General features: G+C 35.3%; 1 protein-coding gene across 1 annotated transcript in view; it reads right to left on the reverse strand.

The window, feature by feature from the left end:
- Positions 1-24,409, reverse strand: part of EYS (eyes shut homolog) — an 809,794-nt gene that overhangs the window by 445,495 nt on the left and 339,890 nt on the right. Inside the window, exon 22 of the mRNA XM_068183727.1 lies at positions 5,335-5,456. Within this exon, the coding sequence (XP_068039828.1) occupies positions 5,335-5,456 (122 nt within the window). The remainder of the gene's footprint in view (positions 1-5,334; positions 5,457-24,409) is intronic.

The following is a 24,409-nucleotide window of genomic DNA, read 5'->3' on the forward strand; positions in this document are numbered from 1 at the left end:
TATAGTTTAAAACTCATTCATTTAGAGATGAACATAACTTTAAAATACACTGTGTAAATAGGCTTGCTTTTACTTATAGATCCTTCAGATATTTACACATCCCGAAATTAGGAATCATCTGCTTCTACAACTTGGCACGGAGCAATTCTTGCATATTTCTGAGAAAATGCAGTGGCTGATTTTGACTTTGCTTTTCTAAATAAATCCTTTCCAGAAGGGGAAAAAAGAAGCAAAACAGTATGCTGATTTTCTGTAACAGTACTGCAATTTAAGTATGCATGACATTGAATATATCCTAATGACTTAAGACTGGTCTTTTTTTTTTAAGAGCTTAGCACGAGTTACACTAATGAAAAGCTATTTTATTATTCTGAAAAAACGTGGCTTCAAATGTTAAGGAGCAAAGAGGGAAGCAACAGGGCAGGGTGTTGTACTTGGAAATGTACTGAGAAAGTAACAACAAGGAGGCAGGATAAATCTAACTCTGATTGACAGTATGGTTATCCAAATTGTCAGTTGGCATAAATCATTACCTAAGTAAAGACAAAGAAAGATGATGATGGCATGGTTACTAATTGAAGAAGCATTGCTAAAGAAGACTAGCACAGTTTGAGATGAGTTCTGAAATCATGCAAAATACCCTCTTCTATGAGTATAAAGTATTCTTTCAGCTGGAATCTAAAGGGAGGTAGGAAAACCATGGCCTCCTACAGGACAAGATAAAGTACAGAAGAGTTTAAATGGAGAAAATTTAAATGCAGACAACTTTTTTGCACTCATTAGCAATAATTTCTCAGAAATCCTTAAGGAACTCGAACCTCAAATTTTAAGGTGACGTTGGCAGTTACCAACTTTTGTCCTTGCAGAACTTAGTGGGAAGGAGAGCTTTCAGCATTATATAACACAGCCAGGTTTATGACATCCATAACTGTGAAGGGGTAAATGGAGGCCTGTGATATAATTGCACAAACAGGATGTGAGAAAACATGCAATAAGGAAAATATCAAGGATTAGAATGAGCAGGCAGGAAAAATGTCTGTCTCCAAATCAAAACAAACAAAAAACCAAACAAATTAGCAAGAGACCCTGATTGCAAAAATAAAGTATCAAGAGTGGGTAAGATAGCATTAAGAATTGGACTTTAGTTTACACTGAGATAATAAAAAGGTGTCTTAGTAGATGGCTTCAAGTGCTGACAAAGGATAACATTTCCGTACTCAACTGAAGCAAACACTGAACCTGTCATAAAACATAAAAGATAGATAAATGACATAAGAAAATATACTTAGGTAGGTCTAATTTCCTTTTTAGTATGGAGAAGTCTACTTGTATGTCATAAACAGAAAAGCAGCAGCAAGGCACTATTTTTATTCTTTATAAAAAAACTTAACAACAAGAATTGATAAAATGAATCTGTGGATTCCAATGTGAATATACAGAAAGAACTGAGTATTTTGGAAAGACACTTGATTAATTCTCCAAGTTCTAATATCATAATGATTACAGACAAGTTCCAAAATCTTCTACATCATTAGAAACTCCAGTTCATCCATAGAATTATGTTGCCTGTTATTTGGCAAGAAGAGTTGAATAGATTTTCACTCAAAAGTTGGTAACCAAAAAGGAGACACAGGGGCTTTAATTAGAGTTTTATGTTACTAAGGCTAAACCTCAGAATTATCAATACAATAGAGAAGAAATAAGGAATTCAGCTGATACTAGATGAATCTCTCCATAAATGTTCAGAGACATAGTTTGAGATTTCATGTTACCATGAGAAATAAAATCACATGGCACTGGAAATATATGTATGAAATATATGCATGAAATTTTTCTAAATTAATATATTTATCATGTGCCATGAGAAAAACTGAAAATTGAGAAGGAAGAAAAAGATATTTCTTATTTTATCACCTGAACATAAATTAAGTAGAATGAAAGGGGACATATTAAAAACTATTCACATCCAACAATTCAAGCTTGACTATTGGTTCAGAATCTTTCTTACCTGATTTTTTAAAATAAAAATATGCATCTGAGAAGGCTTTATTTTCCTTTATTTCCACTTGGGATGTGATTTACTTTTCTATGATGGAATCATAGAAAGATACTCAGTGTCACAGATTTGTTGATACTTCAGTTTTGCCAGATAGTTTTCATTTCAAGATTCAACAATGAATAGCCTCAGATAAAGAAAATTAACTAAAAAGTGAAGTTTTAAAATAGTAATTATGTTTTGCATAATTATTGTTTTATCACAGATTTGAATTTGGTAAGAAAATGTTTCCTTTTGCATTATATTCACTTTCTTTCTATACAAAAATATATTTTTTAAGCTGTTGCACAATAAATTACTTAGTTTTTAAATAACTGATGTTCTCAGTTGGACTTGCAAATATTTACGAGAAAGTAAACTAATGAAGATTATCAAAACATAAAAGAAAGCTAAATTTATCTATCCCTTGCATTAATTTAAGTTGTAAGTGGTATCAAGTACAAGTTGTGGTGGGGCAAATTTCAAAGAAATTCAAATATTCTGAGTATTGCTTCCAGCAGCTCAACTTACAGCAGGAAAATAAACAGCACCAAAACATGGCCACAGGCAAGAAAACTTCATTACCTATCACTGATGCATTCTCAGATCACTTGCTGGCCTAACTTTGGTCCAGACTAATGCCTGTCCAAAACAATGCCAGGGCACAGCTCAAGAACTGCAATGTTCTTTTCTGTTAGGCAGCTATAATCCAGTTATCCTATTTTAAAAAATACATTTAAGTTTAAAGACATGGCTGGATTTCCTCAGGCTCAGGTACCAGTTGCTACCACTGCTTAGCTACCATAACATAAACCCTTTGTCTTGTTCTCTTAGAGCTTTTAAGAGAAAAGTTTTAGCACAGGTAATAAAAACAGCACATTTTTAAAATTAAGTGTAATTATGGTCTTTTAGCATTCTGAATACAAACAAGGACAGCTCTAATGATTGAATGTAGGGTCTGTAGTTGTTGTTGGGCCTCATTCCCTGATTGGGGTGGCCTGGAGAGGTGGAAAAGTCTCTCCTCCAACCCAAGCTTCCAAAGAAAGACTCAGTAGTCTTCAGTTGTCCAGTCTCAATGTAGTTTATTGTATGTTATCTAAAAGATTTCTCCCTGAGCTGCTGCGGTCCGTTCAGCAGTCAGGCAAAGTCACACTCCCATGCCCAGGGGGCTAGTGCCCTCTTTTATATCATATATTATGTATTAGATGTTTATAGTTTTTCCCCAATGCCCATCATCTATATTGAATGGTGACTTTCTACTCTAAACCAATCTGTGAGTGCCAACATCACCAAGAGCATGGAGGTTAGGAAGAAGAAGGAAAGAGGACAGGGCATGCCCAAGTCCCTCCATCTTAGAACTTCTGACCCCCATGTACAAAACTCAGACCCCTCTGTACAAGGCCTAAACCCCCCCCTGTACAGCACTCAGAATTTCTTCCTTTGACTTTGTGACTACTTCTACTATAATATCTAAACTTTTGTGATTTCTTGTTCTTCCTGCAAAGTTGGTAAATTGTTCCATGGATCAGGTTCAAAGCCACAGGGGTCTGTGGCTGCATTCCAGGGTCTCAAATGCTTCTGACCTGGGCCCGGAACATCCAAGAGTGTCCAAGGGACATTCTGTGTTCCGACAATTGAAATGAAATTGCTTTATAATATAAAAATAGAACATTGAGCTATACTAATTTTCCTTGGTATTGCCAAGTCTCACAGTCACTTTCAACTCCAGATATCTTTGAAAATGTTGTTTTGTTTTGTGTAACCTGCCCCTTGTATATTATGATTCAATGGTATATCTAATTTTCCTGTTCCGTTATGTCAACTAGGACAAATAGCTCTGAGAAAAAATATGCCTGGTGCTTACGCTTCCAATCAATTTTCTGTAACAGTTCTAAACATCTTCTGTAACAGTTCAGTATTTGAAAAATCCAGAAAAAGTACTTCTTGAGAATTTTTATTCTCAATAAAAAATAGGAAGTCCTTGGATTTGTGCATAAGTAGTTGAACCAGCTATGAGTAAAATCAGAAGAAGCCCTGTTACCTTCTGTAAGACATATAATACTTCTAGAGCTTGGAAATATTGGGAAAATGTAAGGATCGGTAAGGATTCATGGCTGCAAAATATCCATTCACCTAGAATTGTCCTTGAGGGTAGTAGACTACAAAGAACTACGAGCATCAGAAAAATAAGAACCACAAAAATAAAATTCTTTAACAAAATTTTTTACATTCCAACAGGTTTTAAAAAGTGGGAAAAAAGCAATTAAAAGGGTTTTAATGTTTTCTCAACATTTCTATATTTTTTTGTAATTAGAATAAAAAAAGTTACCAAACTAAGAAGTTTAATGCCACATAAAATACAGCTCTAGGACATCACAAATAATTTTGGTTAAGTTCTGAATATAAATTAATTTTTTTAAAATGTTATATATATTATCTTATTTAACTTAGTTATGTTTAGCTATTTGGGGAATAATATCTCCATTGTCAACTGTGGTTAGTTTCCTTTCTGATTATTGTCTGTAGCATCAGGAAAATTATCACTGTACAACAACTAGACTATGTACCATGTACCGTTATTACACTGAGCTGTATATGCAGCCTCATCAGTGTCTATTAAGAATTTACAAGACTCTTCAAGTATTGACATCATAATATAGAAGAACCCTGGCTTCATGGAGAAGAAACTGATTCCTAGATTGTTTATGGAATCTTAATCCTCATGCTACTGTAATAAAATAATTTTAAACCAAAAATGTATGTATGCATGAAATAAATATTGGGGTTTAAGTTAAAAAAATATGATCAGTGTCAAATCCTCATGCTTTGTCTGAGGGGGTATAAATTTTAGTTAAATTGCTCTTTTGTTGGTATTTTAAACCACAAGATGGCAGCAATGATATAATCTCTTCAACCAACTGCCCACTACCACTACTTTTACTCTTTAAATCATCTCTTGTGCTTATAGGGCAAATATGACAGAAAGAGAAACTATATTTTCTCTGACAAAGTACTGTTCCAAACTAGGTTACTTGGTACATGTTTTTTAAATCATACTTTTTTCTTTTCTTTTTTTTTTTATTTTTAATTTTACATCTACCATTTATTATATCTGCTGGCTTCACATGAAAGTACAGTGAAGCACTGTGTCCATGACACAAGTCCTTTGCCCATTTGTGTAATAACACTTACTTCCCAAGCTGGGAAACAAAATAATGGCTGGATGGCTACTAATTCATGTTCCAGGAAGCCTGGCCTTCCTGGAACATGATCATATAGTGAAGAGGTGCACCTCTTACCGATAACTGTTGAAAAGATCCATGCAGGTGCCATTGTTTCTACAAGGCTCTGAATTACATTCATTTGATTCCTTTTCACAAAATTTTCCTTCCCATCCAGGCAAGCAATCACACTGGTATCTCTGTAATACATTAAGTAAAATAAACAACCTGTTACTCTTCATATTTTAATGCAATTACAAAAGTATTATTACTAATTATTGGAAGACATTAACAGACAGCAAAACAACATTAGGAGTGTTTTAAAACAGGAGTGCATAAATAAATTGCCACAGCATGATGGTGAAATGTGTAATGTACCAGCATTGTGACATCTCCATGTGTTTAGAGACTGCAAATAACTGTTGCATTTTAGGATTTTTGTTTTTGAAATTTAGAAATATGCAGAGAAAATTAAGTTTCAAAGATATAAGGGCTGTGATCTTTATATAAAAAGCAAAGGGAAATTATTTAATTTTCTAATACACTTTAAAAATTTAATAAATTAAGAGTCAGAACTCTGAAGGGAGTCCAGATTGAGCAGTTGACCCCGACCTTTCTGTAATGATAGTCTTACACTCTTCTGACAAATTAAAAGCTTGAAATATTTTATTGGACCAAAGATTAACAAAAAAGAAAGGGAGTTAACAATTTCAAGTCACACTCAGTTTGATTGTCCTGGAGTGTGGAACAGCTCCAATGATACGGGTACTTCAAATGAAATTATTTACATGTATATTCTATCTTATCTGGTCAAATCAACTTTTGCACGAACCAAATTGTACATAGTATATTTGTGACTTATATTTTCCCAACTGCATTCTGCTTATTTTGTGCTCACGTTGATGAACATCATTGCTGTGCATGCTTGGAACACATCCATGATTTCTGTGACATGGATGTTCTAAATCCACTGATATAAACTTTAAAAGTCAAGAAATCAAACTGAATGGTATCTTTCTGAGTTAAAATAGGGCATGGACCGTGGGCAGATGAAACCAAGTTTTGTGGGAATGTTGGTCTGCTGAAGGGTAGGAAGGCTTTTCACAGGGATCTGGACAGGTTGGTTCAGTGGGCCAAGACCAGATGTGTGAGGTTCAACAAGGCCAAGTGTTAGTTCCTGCCCTTGGGCCCAACACCCCCAGGCAGTGCCACAGGCTGGGGTAAGAGTGGCTGGAAATCTGCCCTGTGGAAAAGGACCTGGAAGGGTTGGTTGACACCAGCTGAACATAACCAGTGTGTGCCCAGGTGGCCAGGAAGGCCAGTGGCATCCTGGCCTGTATCAGCAATAGTGTGGCCAGCAGGACCAGGGCAGGGATTGTCCCCCTGTACTTGGCACTGGTGAGGCCACACCTGGAATGCTGTGTCCAGTTCTGGGCCTCTCACTACATGAAGGTTATTGAGGCACTAGATGAATCCAGAGAGGGGCAACAAAGCTGGTGACGGGTCTGCAAAACAAGTCCTAGAGGTAGTGGATGAAGGAGCAGGGGTTGTTTGGTCTGCAGGAAAGGAGCCTCCAGGGAGACCTTATGCATCTCTACTAGTACCTAAAAGGAGGTTGTACCAAGATGGGGGTCAGTCTCTTCTCCCAGGTAAGAAGTGACAAAACAAGAAGAAATGGCCTGAGGTTGCACTAGCGGAGGTTTAATTTGGATACTAAGAAAAATTTATTCACTGAAAGAATAGTCGAGCTTTGGAACAGGGTGCTTTGGGAAGTGGTTGAGTTGCCATCTTGTAAGTGTTCAAAAAACATGTGGATGTGGCACTTGGGACATGGTTTAGTGGTGAACATGGCAGTGCTACATTGACAGTTGGACTTGATGAAAGAAAGAAAAAAGATTTGAGAGAAATTACATTACTAGTCCACATGTTGGTGTTTCCTATTATATTTTGACCCTGAGATCAGCTCAGTTGTTTACAGCATGGTGCTAATAACACCAAGGTTTTATTCCCATATGGGCTATTGCTTTGGAGTTGGATTTGATGATCCTTGTATGCCCCTTTCAACTCAGAATATTCTGTGATCTGTGATAATAGGCACACCCAAATATCTCAGTTCTCTGCACTCTGTGTCAAATGGGAAAAAATGGGCACTACTAACCCATACCCATAAGTAACAATCAGACACCTCTTAAAAACTGTTCTATTGTCAGGTTAGATTTTCATATATACTAGGAATGTGAGATAACAACTTGTTTCCAAAAAACTCTTCAAGAAATGGATTACAAAATGAGAAGTGAAAGGAGGCTTGCCAATAGTTTTGTTTAGAAAGCAGCAGTATTTTTCGAGTCCCACTAAAATTATCTTTCAATCAAATGCTGAAATTCTGTTCTTTGCAGATTTTTCATTACATGAGGATTGTCACATCAAGCACAAAATCTCACTCACATTTATGCATATCATGCATATGTGCAGAAAAAACCTAAAAATTCTTAAACATTATTTCATCTCTGTATAGTTTTACAGTAGTTGAAAGTGCAATGTTGCAATAAACAATATGTAAGGAGATAAAAAGGGTTTTTATAGATACAAATCTTTACAGAGAAGGACCTGGGAGGCTTGGTGGACACCAACTTGGACAAGAGTCAGCAATATGCCCTTGTGGCCAAGAACAAGAGCATTCAGGGCTGCATTAGGAAGAATGCTGTCAGCAGGTTGAGGGAGGTGATCCTTCCCTCTACTCAGCCCTGGGGAGGCCACGCCTTAAGTGCTGTGTCAGTTGTGGGCTGCCAGGAGAGATATGGAGCTATTGGAGTCCAGCCAGTATCATTAGTAAGAGATTGACACACCCAGATGAAAAAAAGCTGAGAGAGCTGGGATTGTCAGTCAGGGCATAGCATACAGCAACAATATAAAATGACAAAAAGCTGCACAGTAGAAAGCATGTGGTGGATCAAGCAAGAGACTGAAGGAATAGAATTTGATATCTGTTTATATGTTATTTCCCTTTATTTACTGTAATTGTGTTTTACTATCCATTGGAGACAAGTTAAAATAAATGGTACCTTTAGGTTCGTGCAAATTGTCTTTTGTTTGTCCTGTAAGAACACAATAAATGCATCCATAACACTATAGTTATTCCTTGTACATAGCTCTGCCTTGTACAATATGTAGAACAGTATGCTTAAGAAGAGTGGATTTTACCAGCTAGGGTAAAAAGTTTCTGATCCCTTGCACACATTACCAAAACCACATGAGCATGTCTTTATCCAAATAATTTGTGTGTTATAAGAAACTGTCATTTAAGAGCAATTGCATATTTCCCTTCTCCAAAACTGTAAATAAGAATTAATCATTTCCTTAAGCCCTAGTCAATGTTACTTCTCTAGGAAATGGCAGCTGAACATCTGGTAAACAGAAACTGCATGTTCATCACACACAACAAATATCTGAATCATGAACAAGGCAAATCTTCAATCCTGTCCTGTGTATATCTATGTTGGTAGATATTTTTATCATACAAATATATACTCCAGATATGTGTTCCATGTCTGGAGGAAAAAACTGAATAAATTTAATTTTTAAAGATACCCATAGACTTGGAGAATTTTTGGGGGGATTTAAAAGTTTTTAATTCATAGAAAGAACAAAAAATACCTCACCTGGAAACAGAAACACACAAAAGGAGACATAGAAACATTCCTTTATTCAATGTGTTCCAAGTTGTTCTGCCAGACTGTTTCTTGGGATGCAACCCTTTATCCTTTATATTTATTTGGCCTTTATTAAGGCCAAACAAGATGAACCTATTGTAAGACTACTTATCATTGGCACATAACAGGAGATGTACTCCAGTCTCTATAGAAAACTCATTACAAAACTCTTGTCTGTAGGAATCAGGGCTTTTTTTCCTACAGAAAACCTTCATGCAACTTCATTTTGTTACTGCTAACAGCAGTTCATTTAACCTTGTGAAATAAATGTGAACATAAAAATGTAAGCATCTGTGAAATCATATTTGCAATTGCTCTCAACCATATTGAGTTCCTAACATTATTTATGCAGCCTTTTTTAATTTAAGGGTCTTTTCTCAGTTGTTGCTTTAGGGCTTTATTTTAAAGTTATTATTGATTCAACCATTTGCATAATCATACATATTAACTGACAAAATTAGACTGCCATTTGTCATTATGTCATTGTTTTCATTGTGCAAGTCTGTTTGCATTTATATCCTAAATAAGCAAGCTTGTTTAAAAACAAAATAAAAAAGAACAAAACAAAACCAGGATATCTGTTCATCTTAATTTGGTTTAACACTTACTTTCATTTTTGCTATAGAAGTCTGAGCTAAAAGAAGACCTATGCCAAGTGAAATCCTAGCAAATACACTACTTTTCTGTCTTCTGATAATGAATTATTTACCTTTTCTTCATATGTTGTAGGAAGAGTGAATGTATTAATCGTGCTGTTCCACAAATTAAGGAAATTTGACTTCTGACACAAAGAACGTCTGCAATTAGCTCAGTTGTTGCTACTCTAGAAGACATACCTGGCTTGCTCTAATATTAGTTAATAACTCTGTAGTAATCAGATTGCTTAACTCACAGCAAAGAAACACCTCTGGGCCTGAGTGTCATGAGGTTGGCTATATGGTTATTAATACTGATGTTAATTGGAAGAACGATTATAATAAGTGACATAAAAGAATAAGGTGAAAAAGTGTGAAACATAGATTTAGAAGTGATGAAAAAGTACAATTAAAAATCTAATTTCTAAACAGTACTACAGGTGATTAATTCTGATAAGACTACTATTTTAAAATCACTGAAATTTGTACTGAATCTTATTATTAGAATCACTAACTGATGTATTTTTATGTATTACTTTATTAAAAAAAAATACTTTATTTTACTCTAGCTACGTAAGTTACAAAGCCTATGTGGTGTTTTGTATTATGCAGTTAAAATTGTAAAATAGTAGGGTAAATAACTTAATATTAAGTACTAGTGATCTAGAGAAGTTGAGGTAACATTAGGTTATTATTATTGTTGCTGTTATTGTTATTGTTATTTTATATATATATAATATATATTATTATAATTTAGGAAAAAAATTAGACTTCTAAATTCTCTATTTTTTAATATATCTTTTCCTATACAATTATATCTTAAAGATGCTGACCAATATATTTATTTGCTCTTCCAAGCCACTTATATCTTTTTTGCCCTAAGTTATTATAAATTATATATCATCTGATATAAAGGATAAACCAGATTTTCTTTAATTCAAATTTTAAGCAAGGCTTACAGGAGAAACAAAGAACATTTTTTAATTTGCTTATCTCTGTAAGATTTTAAATAATGAATAAGTTAAATTAACAAGAAAGCATATTTATAACAGCTGGTACAAGTAAAATTAAGTAAGTTGTAATGAGTTTTTGCTTTACATTATAATAATTATTTTTATATTAAAACCATTTAATAAGTATATGCAAAAAAGTAAGATTTTCATCATATTTGAGTAGTACACCATTAGTAAAGAAAAGCTTGCATTTTCACTCAGTACAAGTTCCGGCTTAAAATATGGCTGGCATCTAGACATGCTGCGTATTTATGACTCTAAATGGACTCTACTATAATTTGTAACCACAAAGAAAGTTATCTTAAATGGGAACACTTGTTATTTGCACTGCAGGTCTCTATACACAACCATTTCATAGAATGGTGCTTTGTTAAAAAATCATAATTATTGCTGCATTTGATATTGATAATTTTAAAATTAGATGTTTTGTAAATGTATATTTTGGTGAAAGTTTTGTTCTATCAAAATTGAATACAGCTAATGCTAGTAACAGGCTTCTCTTAAAATTATTTTAGATTTCATATTACATTTAACATGCAAATAAATTCTAGCCTGTGCCTTTACAATTTAATCAATTATTTCCATCACTGCTCAGACATGACAGTTCTCACATTCCAATGTAAATTTTGTTGGGGTTAGTTTTCTGAGTGGAGATTCATCCGTAACATGCTGAGGCATGCAAACATGCAATATGGCTTTTACTAGTATTGACACAGAGATTCCATTTGAGTATGGACAGTGTTAAACATTATGTATGTATTATGTTTGGAAAAAAAAAAAAGGAAAAATACTCAATAACAAATCGAAATCTCTGTGAATTTATACTTTTTAGTAAATTCAAAATGTTATTTCATGAGATGCTACAATAAATATGGACATTAGAAGACCATAAGAGGTATTTAAAAACAATCATTAATATAAACAAATGTTAGAGTCAAGGTGTTTTAAAAGTTGTTGATATGAATAAGGAAAGATTTTTCTAAGGAAAGATTAAGGATTTAAGGCATAAAATAACATTTGATACTGGTCCAATCCAGCAATAATTTTATGACAACAAACCAAAGTCAGTTGGCAACCTAATTAATAATAGGTGATAAGTCTTTTTTTGTCTCTACTTCCTGACCTCTGCCATTTATTCCGTTTATACCTTTCTTTTGTTCCTCTCCTAGAGAGCTTACTAGGAAATGTGCCAATCAAATCATCTTCAACATGACAGGTGCTGAACAGTACAGGAAAACTAATGGAAAACAACAGCCTTAGGTTGTTTGTGCAAAATAAACCAAATAACTAATCCAGCTAGTGACAGACATTTGAGTATCAGCCTTTGGAACGTGTATCTGGGTTGACGTTTAGCTCAATTGTTCAATGACTAGTAAAAGGTCATGAACACATTCCTGTTAAACCAAAGTACTGACAGGAACTTGACCCCCCTGAAAGCTTGTCCAAAGCTTTCAGTTTGCTATTAAATCTCAGGTAACAGGAGAGCTGTGGGAATTAACTGTGACATTCCAAAGTAGTAGTCTAGGTACTGACAAACAAAAATAACATCTTGCTTTTGAATTACAAACCTGGTGTTGCAGCTGGTAACTTTTTAAATAAAGTAAGAAAATGCAGAAGATCAACTACTGGTTTCCATAAAACAAAGCTATCTCCTCCCTTAACATAACAGCTCATTCAAATTCAGATCTTAAGCATGCAACCATTATCACATCAGTACACTTCAATCACCACAAAGTGCCATTTTTGCCAACCTTTGGCTCAAAAGTAGGGGAAAGTTGAAGAAACAGTCTGCTCCAAAAATACTTCAAACTAAATATCCTTAGAAGCACCCAGAGATTCAAAATATTACTTGATGTCAAGTCTCCTCTTTTCAACTTTCACTCATCCCTACTTTAAATTTATAGAACATTTCCTTACAATAAAGCACATTACAGGAAAGTAATTTGGAAGAATGAAAACATGTATCCCCACTCACCTGAATTTGCAACTCTTGTGTCTTGGCTGCGCTTGTTTTCAGAGATATGCTGTCAATCTTTACTTTTTAATTAGACCAATATGCACAGAAGTTTAAAATATAATGAAAACTTTCCAATGTATTTACCTCATACATCTAAACAGTTGCTAATGCCCAGGTAATAATGTGCATGTCTTTGTGAGAAAGTTCAGCATCTTTTCTATCAAAATGGTTGTCATTCTGAGCCCATTGTCACAGCTCCTGGAAGAACATTTGGTGCCTGGAACCAGACAGGTTGGGTTTCCCAAAACAGAAATTCCAGTGTCCCCAGATTCTGAGGCACTAGGTGCAGCCCTATTTTCTAGAATTTACTCCAAGACCAAAGGAAAAAATACAGTGTTTCAGATGTTTGATACATGTTCTCTGTATTGGAAACTAAATCTCAGCAATCTTTCCATCTTTTCTTCACTCACAGCTTGCCATTACCACAACTAAGAGTATGCAACTGCTTGATAACACATAACAGAAATTGGTCCATACACTAAAACTTGTTTATCAGGATCACCTAGTGATAGCTGCATCCACAATGAAAAGTTCATAGCAACTTCTGATTGCAAGAGAATTTCTGTAATACTTATGGTCTCAGAATGGCTTGCTATAAGAATCAATACTTTCTGGGAAAAGCACAAATTGTGTCCAACAGTCTAATTTAGTTGTTGCATAACACAATTTAGAAATAAGTCACCAAAAGTCAAGTAGAAGCATTCTTTTGAAATCTAAATTATTTAACTAAAAGTATCAATGAGAGTTTATTTTTGAGTTTTTTTCTTAAAACTCTATGTCACTTAAAAAATTAATAAAGAGGTTGTTGGACAAGAACTAAAAGAGAGGCATTGTATTTTGCCAAGGGTTACCACCATTTTAAAGATTCAGTTTCCTAGAAGGAAGAGAAAGAGAGAGAGAAAAGGAAACTGTAAAAATAGAGACAAACTAGAAAAACTGAGGGATAAGAGCATTCCCAGCCCTCCCCATTTTTATAAAATTATACCAGTCTCAGGTTTTCCCTCTCTGCTTTAGAATGTCTTTTTCATACTTTGTCTTGAGAATCAGAACATGAGAAGAGCCCCAGCTCAAGATTTTAGTAATGTGTTTCTCCTTTTCCTGAAAAATACAGTTAATTATAGATTTTTCAGCATACTAAAACACTGTTAAGAAGAGATTTCCATTATGAAACATTTGTACAGATAAGAGAAAAGGGAATAGTATTCTTACAAAAAAATTCTAACTTAATACTTCATATTCAAATGTTAAGAGCTGTTTCCCCCTCTTTCTCTATTTTCCTAATACATAGTTAAAATTAATTTTAGTATTATTTAGGATGAAGCAATAAAATATCAATCATTTGTGCTGTAAGTTGACTATACTGTGAGCTTAGGGAAGTAATACTTTAAGAAATTACGACTTTGGATTTTATGGTTCAATTTGTATTTGGTATGGTAGAGGTTAACCACTCTTTACCTGTTAGCTCATATTTCATATGAGAGAAAAAAAAGGCTTTTCTCTCTGATAGCAGGAAATTTAAAGACTTTCATTCTAATCTTGTGAGGCTGTAAAAATGTTTAATCTTAGCTATAACATTTTCTGTCTCATTTCCACTCCCTGGGAGAGCTTGATCTTATTAAGGGCAATCTTTTGCAATTTGCATTTTTCTGGCCTTCCTGGAGTTTCCCTTTTATTACTTTAATGAAGTTCTATTTCTGGATATTGAAGGTACTTGCCTGCAAGACTTCAGGAGGCTCACACCTTTTAATGGTATTGCAAACACTATACCCACTAGCCCTATTTATTAAAACTATTACAATTTATGATGCTGGTGCAAAGTTAGAGCTTTTCTTCATGCTTTGGATTTCATCAACATACTGATGGGATCAGCAACTCATCAATAAGTCACACAAAAAGATCATTTGTGACTGAAATTTTTATACAAATGTGATGGATTATTTTTTTTTCCTATTGGTGTGATTGCATTTGTGTCATTATTAGACCACCGACCCTCTCTTTCTTTTTCTCTCCTCTCTGTATTCTCCTCTCTCTCTTCCCTCTTCTCTCTTCCCTCTTCTCTCTTCTCTCATCTCTCTTCTCTCTTCTTCTATCTTTCATCTTCTCTTCTCCCTCCTTCTCTGCACCACTAAAGATGTAGCCTGTTCTTCTACTCATGGAATTCTACCCAGGTCCTGGGAGGAGCTGGATGAAGGGTAGGATTTGTGCAGCCATTGCAGCTAAGGGGATGGTTCTGAAGGATATTATAAGCCAACAGGATTAAAAAAAATAAACAAAACAAAAACATACGCCAGATTTGAAGTGCAAACCTAATAGAAATATGAGGAGACAGTGGTGGATCCTGGAGGGATAAACTGAATCTGAGAGATTTAAATAGGGGAAAGCATTAGAAAAATAGGATAGGCAAGACAGATAGGAAATTGAAGAAGATTCAGAGTAACGAGCATGAAGGGACATAAACTCTGACTAAACAATCTTTATTAGCATTTTTAGATCTTTATCAAATCTGATTTTGATAATCTTCTCTTAATGGGTTAAATTAAGAATTCAGGAATGCTGTGGAGAAATGTGTTTCTTGCAGGCTGAAAGAAAAAGACAGCAAGAGCACTGTGAGAACTGGATGTAGATCACCACAGGGTATTTTCTACCGGCCATCTCAGGCAGATAAATACATGACCATGGTTTGTCAAGACTTATATGCAAGATCCCTACTCTTCTTTTTTCACCTACAGTGTCATCTCTTTTATTTTGTCCTGAGGTACAAACAATTCTATGTGAAATAATTTTAAAATGCTAATATCTGGAAAATCAAAACACATACACATATTAAACTATTAGAGAGTGTCCAAAGGAAGGGAAGGAAGGTGGTGAAGGACCTTGAGGGGAAGCCTCATGAGGTGTGTCTGAGGTCACTTGATCTGTTCAGCCTGGAGGAGACTGAAAGGAGACATCATCACATTTACGACTTCCTCACGAGGGGAAGAGGAGGGGCAAACACTGATCTCTTCTCTGTGGTGACCAGTGACAGGACCTGAGGGAATGGCCTGAAGCTGTGTCAGGGAAGTTTTGGGATGGACATTAGAAAAAAGATTCTTCTCCCATACAGTGGAGAGGCTGGAACTGGCTCCCCAGGGAAGTAGAGACGGCACTAAGTCTGACAGAGTTCAAGAAATATTTGGACAATGCTCTTGAGCACAGGGTGTGACTCTTTGGGATGGTGTTCCGCAATGCCAAGAGTTGGACTCAATGGTCCTTGTGGATCCCTTTCAACTCAGCATTTTCTGTGATTCTGTGATTTACAACTCCATGTGGTTTAATAAAGAAGGAAATTAATTCTTTCAGTGCAGTCTCAAATAAAAGTTATCCAAAGAATACATGGCCATTAAATGTTATTCTAATAAATAACTTATTTTTCAGGAATACCCCAACATTTTTCACCATTTACAATCATAATAACTGATGCCAGTGTCCTCTTTTTACAAAACTTTGGTATAAAGTACATGCTCAAACTCATTCCACTTGTTTGTAACTCTATGAATTCAAAATAATGTTTTGAAATAATGCCTTACATTTTAGCTTTTATATTTTTCAGATTCTGTGCTGCTTTAGTGTGTAGTTCTGAGCTTCATATTAAGGGATGATAAGCTCTCTTCACAGAGAGACAATTCTTTCTCTAACTGGAGACCAAGGACAACCAATCCAAATTTCAGGCCCAAGAGCATAAACAACAGTGGACTGAAGAGAGGAAAACAAGAAGGATGGGACTTCATGACCTAAAGCTATAATTGGCCAAGTAACTCCAATATGCTAATAGACCAAAACTTAAAAAAAGTGAGAGACCTTCTGACTGATCGTCCATTTTGTGACCATTTTGGGTTCATCTTGGGTGTAGCCCTGGCTGGGCTCTTGTGCTGCCTACGGTGTAACCTTTTAATAAATGCCTACTTTATTCTTTAACTCTCTCTAGCCTCTGTTCTAGGTAAGCCTTCATAAGGCATCAGTTTCTGGTGGGAAATCAGCACTAGAGAAAGAATGAGACAGAGGGGACCTTTTTGCATGTACAGCACAACTTTTCTAAAATATTTTATTCAAGATATTGAGATACAAAAAAAGCAAAGATTTACCTGTCTTCAAAATAAACAACATTGAAAATTCTTTTTACTTTTTATATATCCCATTAAATTACAGGTTCGACTATTTCACTTTGCCCAGAAGAATGTAAAACCCTAAGTTGACGCAACAGCAAAAAAATTAATTTTTGATATTAAATCAATACTATTCTGGATGTAGGTTTTTTCCTTGTTCTTAACTTTAACTGAAAACTTTAATATATAATTTTTTAAAGTGTAATATCAAGTCTAACTTAGTGGGAAAAAAATGGACCAGTTTCTTGGAACCAGTTGATTTTAAAAGGAAGTGTATAGTAGTAAAATCATTAAAATACAAATGTAAATAAGTTATTTATCTCTGATTAAATGGTTGTTTCTGAAAAGTGTATGAAAATGTAGAAAATATCACTGCTTTAAAACACTGAATATTAGAAGTTACTTTAAAAATAAAAATTATTTCAAGGATTGTTCCTGCTCTTTTTTCATTCACAGAATATGTGCATGTTGAAAGAAAACACAGCAGAGGTCTGTAAAATCTGTACATCTAGAAAACATGAGGTAATTGATAACTTGATAAGAAGTGCACCAGAAGGTAATTGATAAGAAGTGCACCAGAACATCTTGCTGTTTTAGTAATTCATTAAGCATGCATACTCTGAACAGGAATAAAGAATATTTGTTTACTGATATATATGGAAAAAGCCAGTATAAGCACTCTTCTGGATTAACTGCCAAAATTTTACTCCATAATAGATGAAGAAGGAGGTTTCAATTTTCTAAGACAAACAGGATGATGCTTATTTAGAATACAAACCCTTAATTCATAATGAATAATCCAACTAAAACATGAAGATGAGAAGCAACTGGGATTTTTATGGAAAAAGAAAAAGTTAAGAAAATGTTTGGAATGACCATTCCATTAGAAAGAAATTGCAGCATAATAAAAAGTACTTAAGTAATGAAGCTGGTGAAGGGTCTATAGCACAATTCTCATGAGTATCGGTTGTTTATCTTGGAGACATAAGGGCTCAGGGGCACCTTATCACCCCCTGGAACTACCTGAGAGCACAGTTAACAATGTGGGAATGGGTGTCTTCTCCTAGGTTACCTGTGACAGGAAATGAGGAAATGGCCTCAAGTTGCACTAGGGAAGCTTTTGATGAGATTTCAGGAGAAAAAAATCATGGAAAAGGTTATCAAGCTCTGGAACAGGCTGTCCAGGGAAGTAGCCGAGTCACCATCCCTGGAGGAACTTAAAAGTTGTGTAGATGTGGCACTGAGGGACATGGTTTAGTAGAGGACTTGGCACTGCTGCAAAAACAGTTGGACTTGAACTTGGAGGTGTTTTGTACCATAGCTGATTCTATGACTCTAAGCATGGCCTGGAGACATTCCCAATATACAATTTCTCAGCTATAACCATGTCAGCATTGCTGTGACTTTTACATTTATGGAGAAGGATGTTTCCTAAGTGTCCTAGTTTGGATGGAATAGAGTTAATTTTCTTCTAGTAACGGGTACAGTGCTGTGTTTTGCATTTAGGATGAGAATAATGTGGATGACATTTTAGTTGTTGCTGAGCAGGGCTGACATTAAGTCAAGAACTTTTCAGCTTCTCATGCTTTCCTGCTACTAAGTAGGCTGGGGGGCACAAGGCTGTAAGAGGACACAGCTGACCCTGATTCACCAAAGGGCAGTTGTGATGCCATGCGCAACATATAAAATTGGTGAAAAACTGGCCAAGGGTCTACTGCTTGGGTAGTAGTGCTGGCCACTGGGCATTGGTCGGTTGGTGCTGAGCAATTGGTTTCATTTACATGACTTCATTTACATGACTCCAAATCTTCCTTGTATTTAATCTCTCTCTCTAATGATTTAATTTCAATCATTAAACTTTTCTCAGCCTCCAAGTTTTCTTTATTTTAGCCCTCCAATTCTTTCCCCCTCCCCACCAGGATGTGGAGTGAGCAAGCAGCTCTCTGGCGCTTAATTGCTGTCTGGGGTTAAACCTTGACGTAGAAATTAAATCTGCAGTGCATTTTTCTCTCAGCTACAGGTTAGAGACAAAAAGAGGTAATGATATTCTGATATACTTTTATTAAATAAAGGCTGTGTTTGATGTGTGTTCTGCTTATCTGACAGTTTAGAAACTGAAGGAAATTTTGGATTTGAGAATCAACAGCATCACAAGAAAAAAAAAAAATTATACATCTGACAGTAGCAGTGAAATAATTTAGGCAATTAAAAAAAATTTAGACAACTATTGTAAGGAGGAGATATATTCAGTAAAGACAGGGAACAAAAGCCCAAGACTGTAAAATTCTCAGTTTTCTTAGCATCCATGACATTCAATACACTTCAACTGGATCAAAACTGGTATTATATCAAACAACTATTGTGTATTAATTACTCAGTTTTAAAATAAATTTCTGAACATTTTTTTCTGATATGCATGTATTTGAGGTTTTTTTTTTTTTTTTTTTTTTGTCTAAATTAAATTTAGTCAAAATTTCCATCATGCAAAGCAGTTGAGAATGGACACTCCAGAAACTCCACCTAAACTGGTGGGGTTTTGGTGCACTTCTTGATTCACTCTTCATAAGGCTGAAAGCCATGATTAGTATTAAAATTTCTCCCCAGTCTTTTTTTTTTTCTTTTTTTCTTTTCTTTTTCTTTTTTATTTTCTTTTTTTGGCAAAGGGGTGTTTTTATTGTTAAAAAAATCACACTAAAAACTTGTTTCTTTTGCACAGCTCCTTTCTCTTCCTTTGGTCACTTACAATTCAACATTACATAGAACAAACCTAAGATTTTTTTCATCTCTCTTAATGAAAGGCACTCAGGTACTAATAGAAATAGTAAAGATTTTTTAATTGGCAAAGGTTTAGTGGAGAAAAAACTGAGAGCCTGGAAGGTAGGAAAACAATCTGGGAATACAGCCAAAACCAACAGAAGTAATATAAAGCTGGGAGATGTACATAATGAAGGCTGAGGAGAAAGATCTGAGTTTCTACATGGTAGCAGGTACTGTGAGAAGGTGTACTTGGCCTAATGTTCCTAACTACAGTTATTAATAAAGTTGACATATTTAAAGCATGTAAAAAACCCTGTCTCAATTATTGTTCATTCCTCAAGCATGAAATAAGTATCATAACCTGACTAAAAAGCATATGTCCACAGCCAGAGGAGACTGGGAATGCTGCCTAGGTAATAAAATGAAATGCCAGACTCTTTGATATGCCTTTTCTGTCTTTCCCCTCTGAGTACACATGCAGAATGCGCATTTTTTTCTCTATAGCACTGGGACTTTTGCTTGCAGATGCTTTTCAGTTTTGGACTTATTCAGAAATCATTTAGTGACAGTCATCCCAGATGTATAACTAACCAGCAAGTGGCAACAGAGTAAATCGAAAAGTGTATTGTGTTTTTCTCTGCTGTACAAAACAATACATTGTTTTTCCTAAAAAAAGACAACCGCCCCCAAAATAAAACCAAAACTAAACAAAACAAACAAACAACAACAACAAAAACCCAAACACCCCCCCCTTCCCAAATCAGCTCAATATATGAAACTCAGTCTCTTACACTATATTTGTATTTTAGGACTAAGGTAATTTTAAGAGGAAGTTTGATATTTCTGAACTTATTTTTAAAAATACTGCATATATTTTATTAGAGTTTGCAAACATTTAAATCAGAAATCATAACATTAATCTTACATGAGAAATTGCTATGTTTTGCAGATGCAAAAATTCTTCTACAAAATCTGTGCTGATATTTGTTTCAAAGGATATTTCAGATATAGCCTAAGCACTCATAAACTGAAACAAGCCAGACCAGTTGAAAACGTTTGCAATCCTCCACCAATGGTCTTTTTCTTTCTTTCTTTTTTCTTCATTGTTTCTATATCTCTGATAGCTTTTGAGCAAGGTTCTTGAACACTACTTAGCACCTCAAGGAAGATGTATCAAGAAACAAAATATCTTTGTAGTACTCAGAATTGAGGAACTGAAAATAACTCCTTACTGGGCTTGTATTTCCTATCGCTAACTAAACTACATCAAGACAGATGTTACACTGAGATATAAGTCAAGCTTATCATGTGGTGAAGTTACCTAGAGCATCTTGGCACTCACCTCTCCCAGAAAATGGTATGGTACTTTCTATGGTATCTTTCAGGGCAATGCTAACAACTAGCTGGTTCCTTCATGGCTCAGTTCAGTTCAATAGTATATCTCTGCCAACAGGCAGATTGTCAGTAAGAACAGTCTAAATTTAGTTTCTGACATCTTTTAGGGCTTGGAACAATATGCAGAGTTTTTTCAAAGCACAAATGCTAGGTTTCATTGAAGTGGTATGACATGCACTGTTTTGCACCAGTAAGAGTTAAACTCGTTCAATCACTTGGCACATTTTGTTTGGCTGTGTTAAATGGATCACTGATTTTCCAGTGGGCACAAAACCAGACAAACATATGGACAACATTTATAGGCAATCAGTACATTTACACTTAATTTGAGTTTCTCAGCTGACTAATGAGGGACAGACTTAAAGCCAGAGATTTCCAAGCTGTTGTCCATACTGAGATGACAAACTGCTGTTTCAGAAGACTTTTCCTTTATGAATCTACTGGCCAATGAAATTTAAAACCAACCTTGTGTTCATATGCTTCTTGTTGTCACGGTCTTATGGTTCCGACTCATTAGTGTTTTAGTTTACCCAAGGACTAGGCTTTGGACATGAATTTCTCATTCGTCCTCAGTTAACTGTGCTTTGTCATATACTGGTCTCAGTGCACACAAATCCAATCACTATTGAAAGAAACTTAAACAGAAAATGTGACCATCTAATGCTCTCCATAAGTCCAGAAAATAGCAATCTTCTCCCTCCAAACAAGTATATCATTTGCAGCCAGGTCTCAATACCCATTTTTTCACTCTGGGATTATCTGTGTTGTTTGCTAACATAGTATTACCCTGAATTGAGGTATACTATAAGATATAAGTGAAAAAGACAGAATTTTTTCTTTTTAAATTTTGGAATTTGAAATGGGTTTGGATTTCTGATGCCTTGAGCTCTGATTAACACATACTATGTTTACACAGAATGTCCCCACTGTGACTATTTCACGCTTTCAGTGAAGTACCTACATAAATAAATTTACAGATCCATTTACAGAACATTTTTTATTTAAATAAGAAAAGCATAGAAATGTGACCTTAAATCACATATAATCTGGTCACCAGTAACTAAAAGTCTGATTCTATCCTCACACAAGTCAATCTTAAATGTTTTTACTCTAAGATTGTATCCAAAGCACTTGAGCTTCCTATCCTTGTATACTCATTTGCGCTCAAGTCAAACAGTCGTTAAATGAACTACTGTTGCATTTTCTAATGGAGATATTTTAGTACCACTTTCTGCTGACACAATTTTCTCCACCTAGGTGATTTCAAAAAGTGTGAACCACCTTTTTATCAATTCTCAATAATTTATATAGGTATAATATTTCTGCAATGCAATTCTAGGACTCTATTTTTTCTTTAATATCTGTAAACCATTCCCATTAAGATTTATATCACTGTTTTGAAAGGTATACATTAAACTGTAGGTGTTTTGATGAGATGGAAGTATCAAGTTTCTGTATTGGAAAATCATACATAGGTAGACGCTGGGAGGGACCTCTGGAGATTGTCCAGTTCCCCTGTTCCTTTGCCTTGTTTACAGCAGGGTCAGCTATTACAGGCTGCTCAGAACCTCATCTAGTTGAGTTTTGATAAATCCAAGGATGAATACCTCACTTCCAGGCAACCTATTTCAGTTACCTTTATAGTAAAAAATATTTTATTTACATTTTAATGGACCTGGCATTATTTAATTTTGTGGCCTTTGCCTCTTTTTTGGGGGACCACTGTGGACTGAGAAGTCTGTCTCTGTCTTCTTTAGTTGCTGGGGTGCTGCAGGATTAATGTACTGGCACCTTTGATGGGCACACAGTCGGACTAATTTCTGAGAAAAAGTGTGATAGTTTTCTTCATGACTCTGTCCTCTTGGCACGTCCTTATTTTTGTGTATAGAGAGAAGTGGGCCCCCTGCAGTCCTAATGTGTTTATTAGCAGGTCTCTCTAAATCCCTTTTGATCAACTCAATCCCACATCTTCCTAGCCTCAATCCTGTGGTAAGGTCCCATGGTCCTGAAAAATGAAACTCTGTTATCAATGCCAGTTATGTAAGCAGTTGTTGACCAACAGGATTTATCCACACTCTCTCAAGCACTTCCTCTCATTGTCAGGATTGTCGAGAAAAACATTGGAGCACCCATGTCCTTTACCATGCTTCTGGAGACATGGAGTCACCTGTGGTGTGTTCCAGGTATGCTCTGGCCATATCATTAGTACCGACATGGAAGAGCAGCAAGAGATGATAGTCCCAGGGCTAGACAAGTCTTGTTAGTCTCACCATGGCATCCTAAATCCAAGCCCTTGGAAAGCAGCAATCCTATTTGAACGACAGGTAGTATTGGCAGATAGGGGCCTTCATGCCCAGCATGGAGTCCCCCCATACTGCTACTTGCTGTTCTTTGTTGTGCTGCTGAGTGCTTCAGGCTAAGCTGGTTTGGACACTTTTTTGGCATAACTCCCAGTCCCTCATCTGCTACAAGGACAGTGAACCTGTTCTGCATATTCATTAAATAAAAATATATAATGAAATTCATAAATTCTTTTTATATTTTGTTGCTTCTTGGTTTCACCTCAGGGGGAGTTCTGATGAAATTCTCTTATACTTTTTTCATGGTTTGTTTTTGGGTTTGGTTGTTTGTTTGCTTTTTTATTATTCCCACTACAGAAGGTCTAGCAATTCCTGAATAAAAATTGTTGCATTAATTGGCATTTCCTCAGTTAGAAAAAAATAAGAAAAAAAAATGACAGAAAACATGGTGGAATGCAAAGAATTATTTCATGTGACCTCTGTATCTCAGTCATTCTTGTTCTCCAGACACTCAATGGTTCCACTGAGCATGTGTGAATGAATGAAAACCAAATATGAAACTCAAAATTTTTCTCAGGGAAATTGCAGTGGTATTTATACTTCAGACTATATTATAGATATTTATTAAGAAACTGAGTCTACATTAATGTGGTGCAGCTTTTGCTTCAAATAATCTGCTTTGCCTACAAACAGAGACATATTTCTGTACAAATTAAGCTCAAAAAGAGTACTAGATCGAAATATGAAGGATACAGTGTCTGACTAGAACAGAATTAATCTGGATGGAAATACATTTTATTGAGACATTCAGGGGGTGCTGGCTAGTATTAAAGCTGTACTGAAACAAACATAGTAAAGCATTTATGCAATATATCAAGCCTTTGCCTTAGCATAAAAATTTCATGAATAATTAAAAATGTTCGTGGAGAACTCCAAGTAAGCTTTTTTTATAACAGATCATAAGGTGATGAAGATGCCTAACTATTTTAAAGTCTTGGCATCATGTCTCAAGGAAGAAAATGCATATGTTATTACTGCTTCAGAAAGCTTCTAGTTAACCACTAGTTCTGACAGGTCTATGTACAGGCGTGTCCCGGCTTAGGGCTTCAATAGACCTTACAAATTGTGTTTCAAGGCAGGACTTGAAGTAATGTAAGAGAGTAATGAGGAAATATTCAAAGTCT

The sequence above is a fragment of the Anomalospiza imberbis genome, chromosome 3, assembly GCF_031753505.1.
Source record: "Anomalospiza imberbis isolate Cuckoo-Finch-1a 21T00152 chromosome 3, ASM3175350v1, whole genome shotgun sequence".
NCBI lineage: Eukaryota > Metazoa > Chordata > Aves > Passeriformes > Viduidae > Anomalospiza > Anomalospiza imberbis.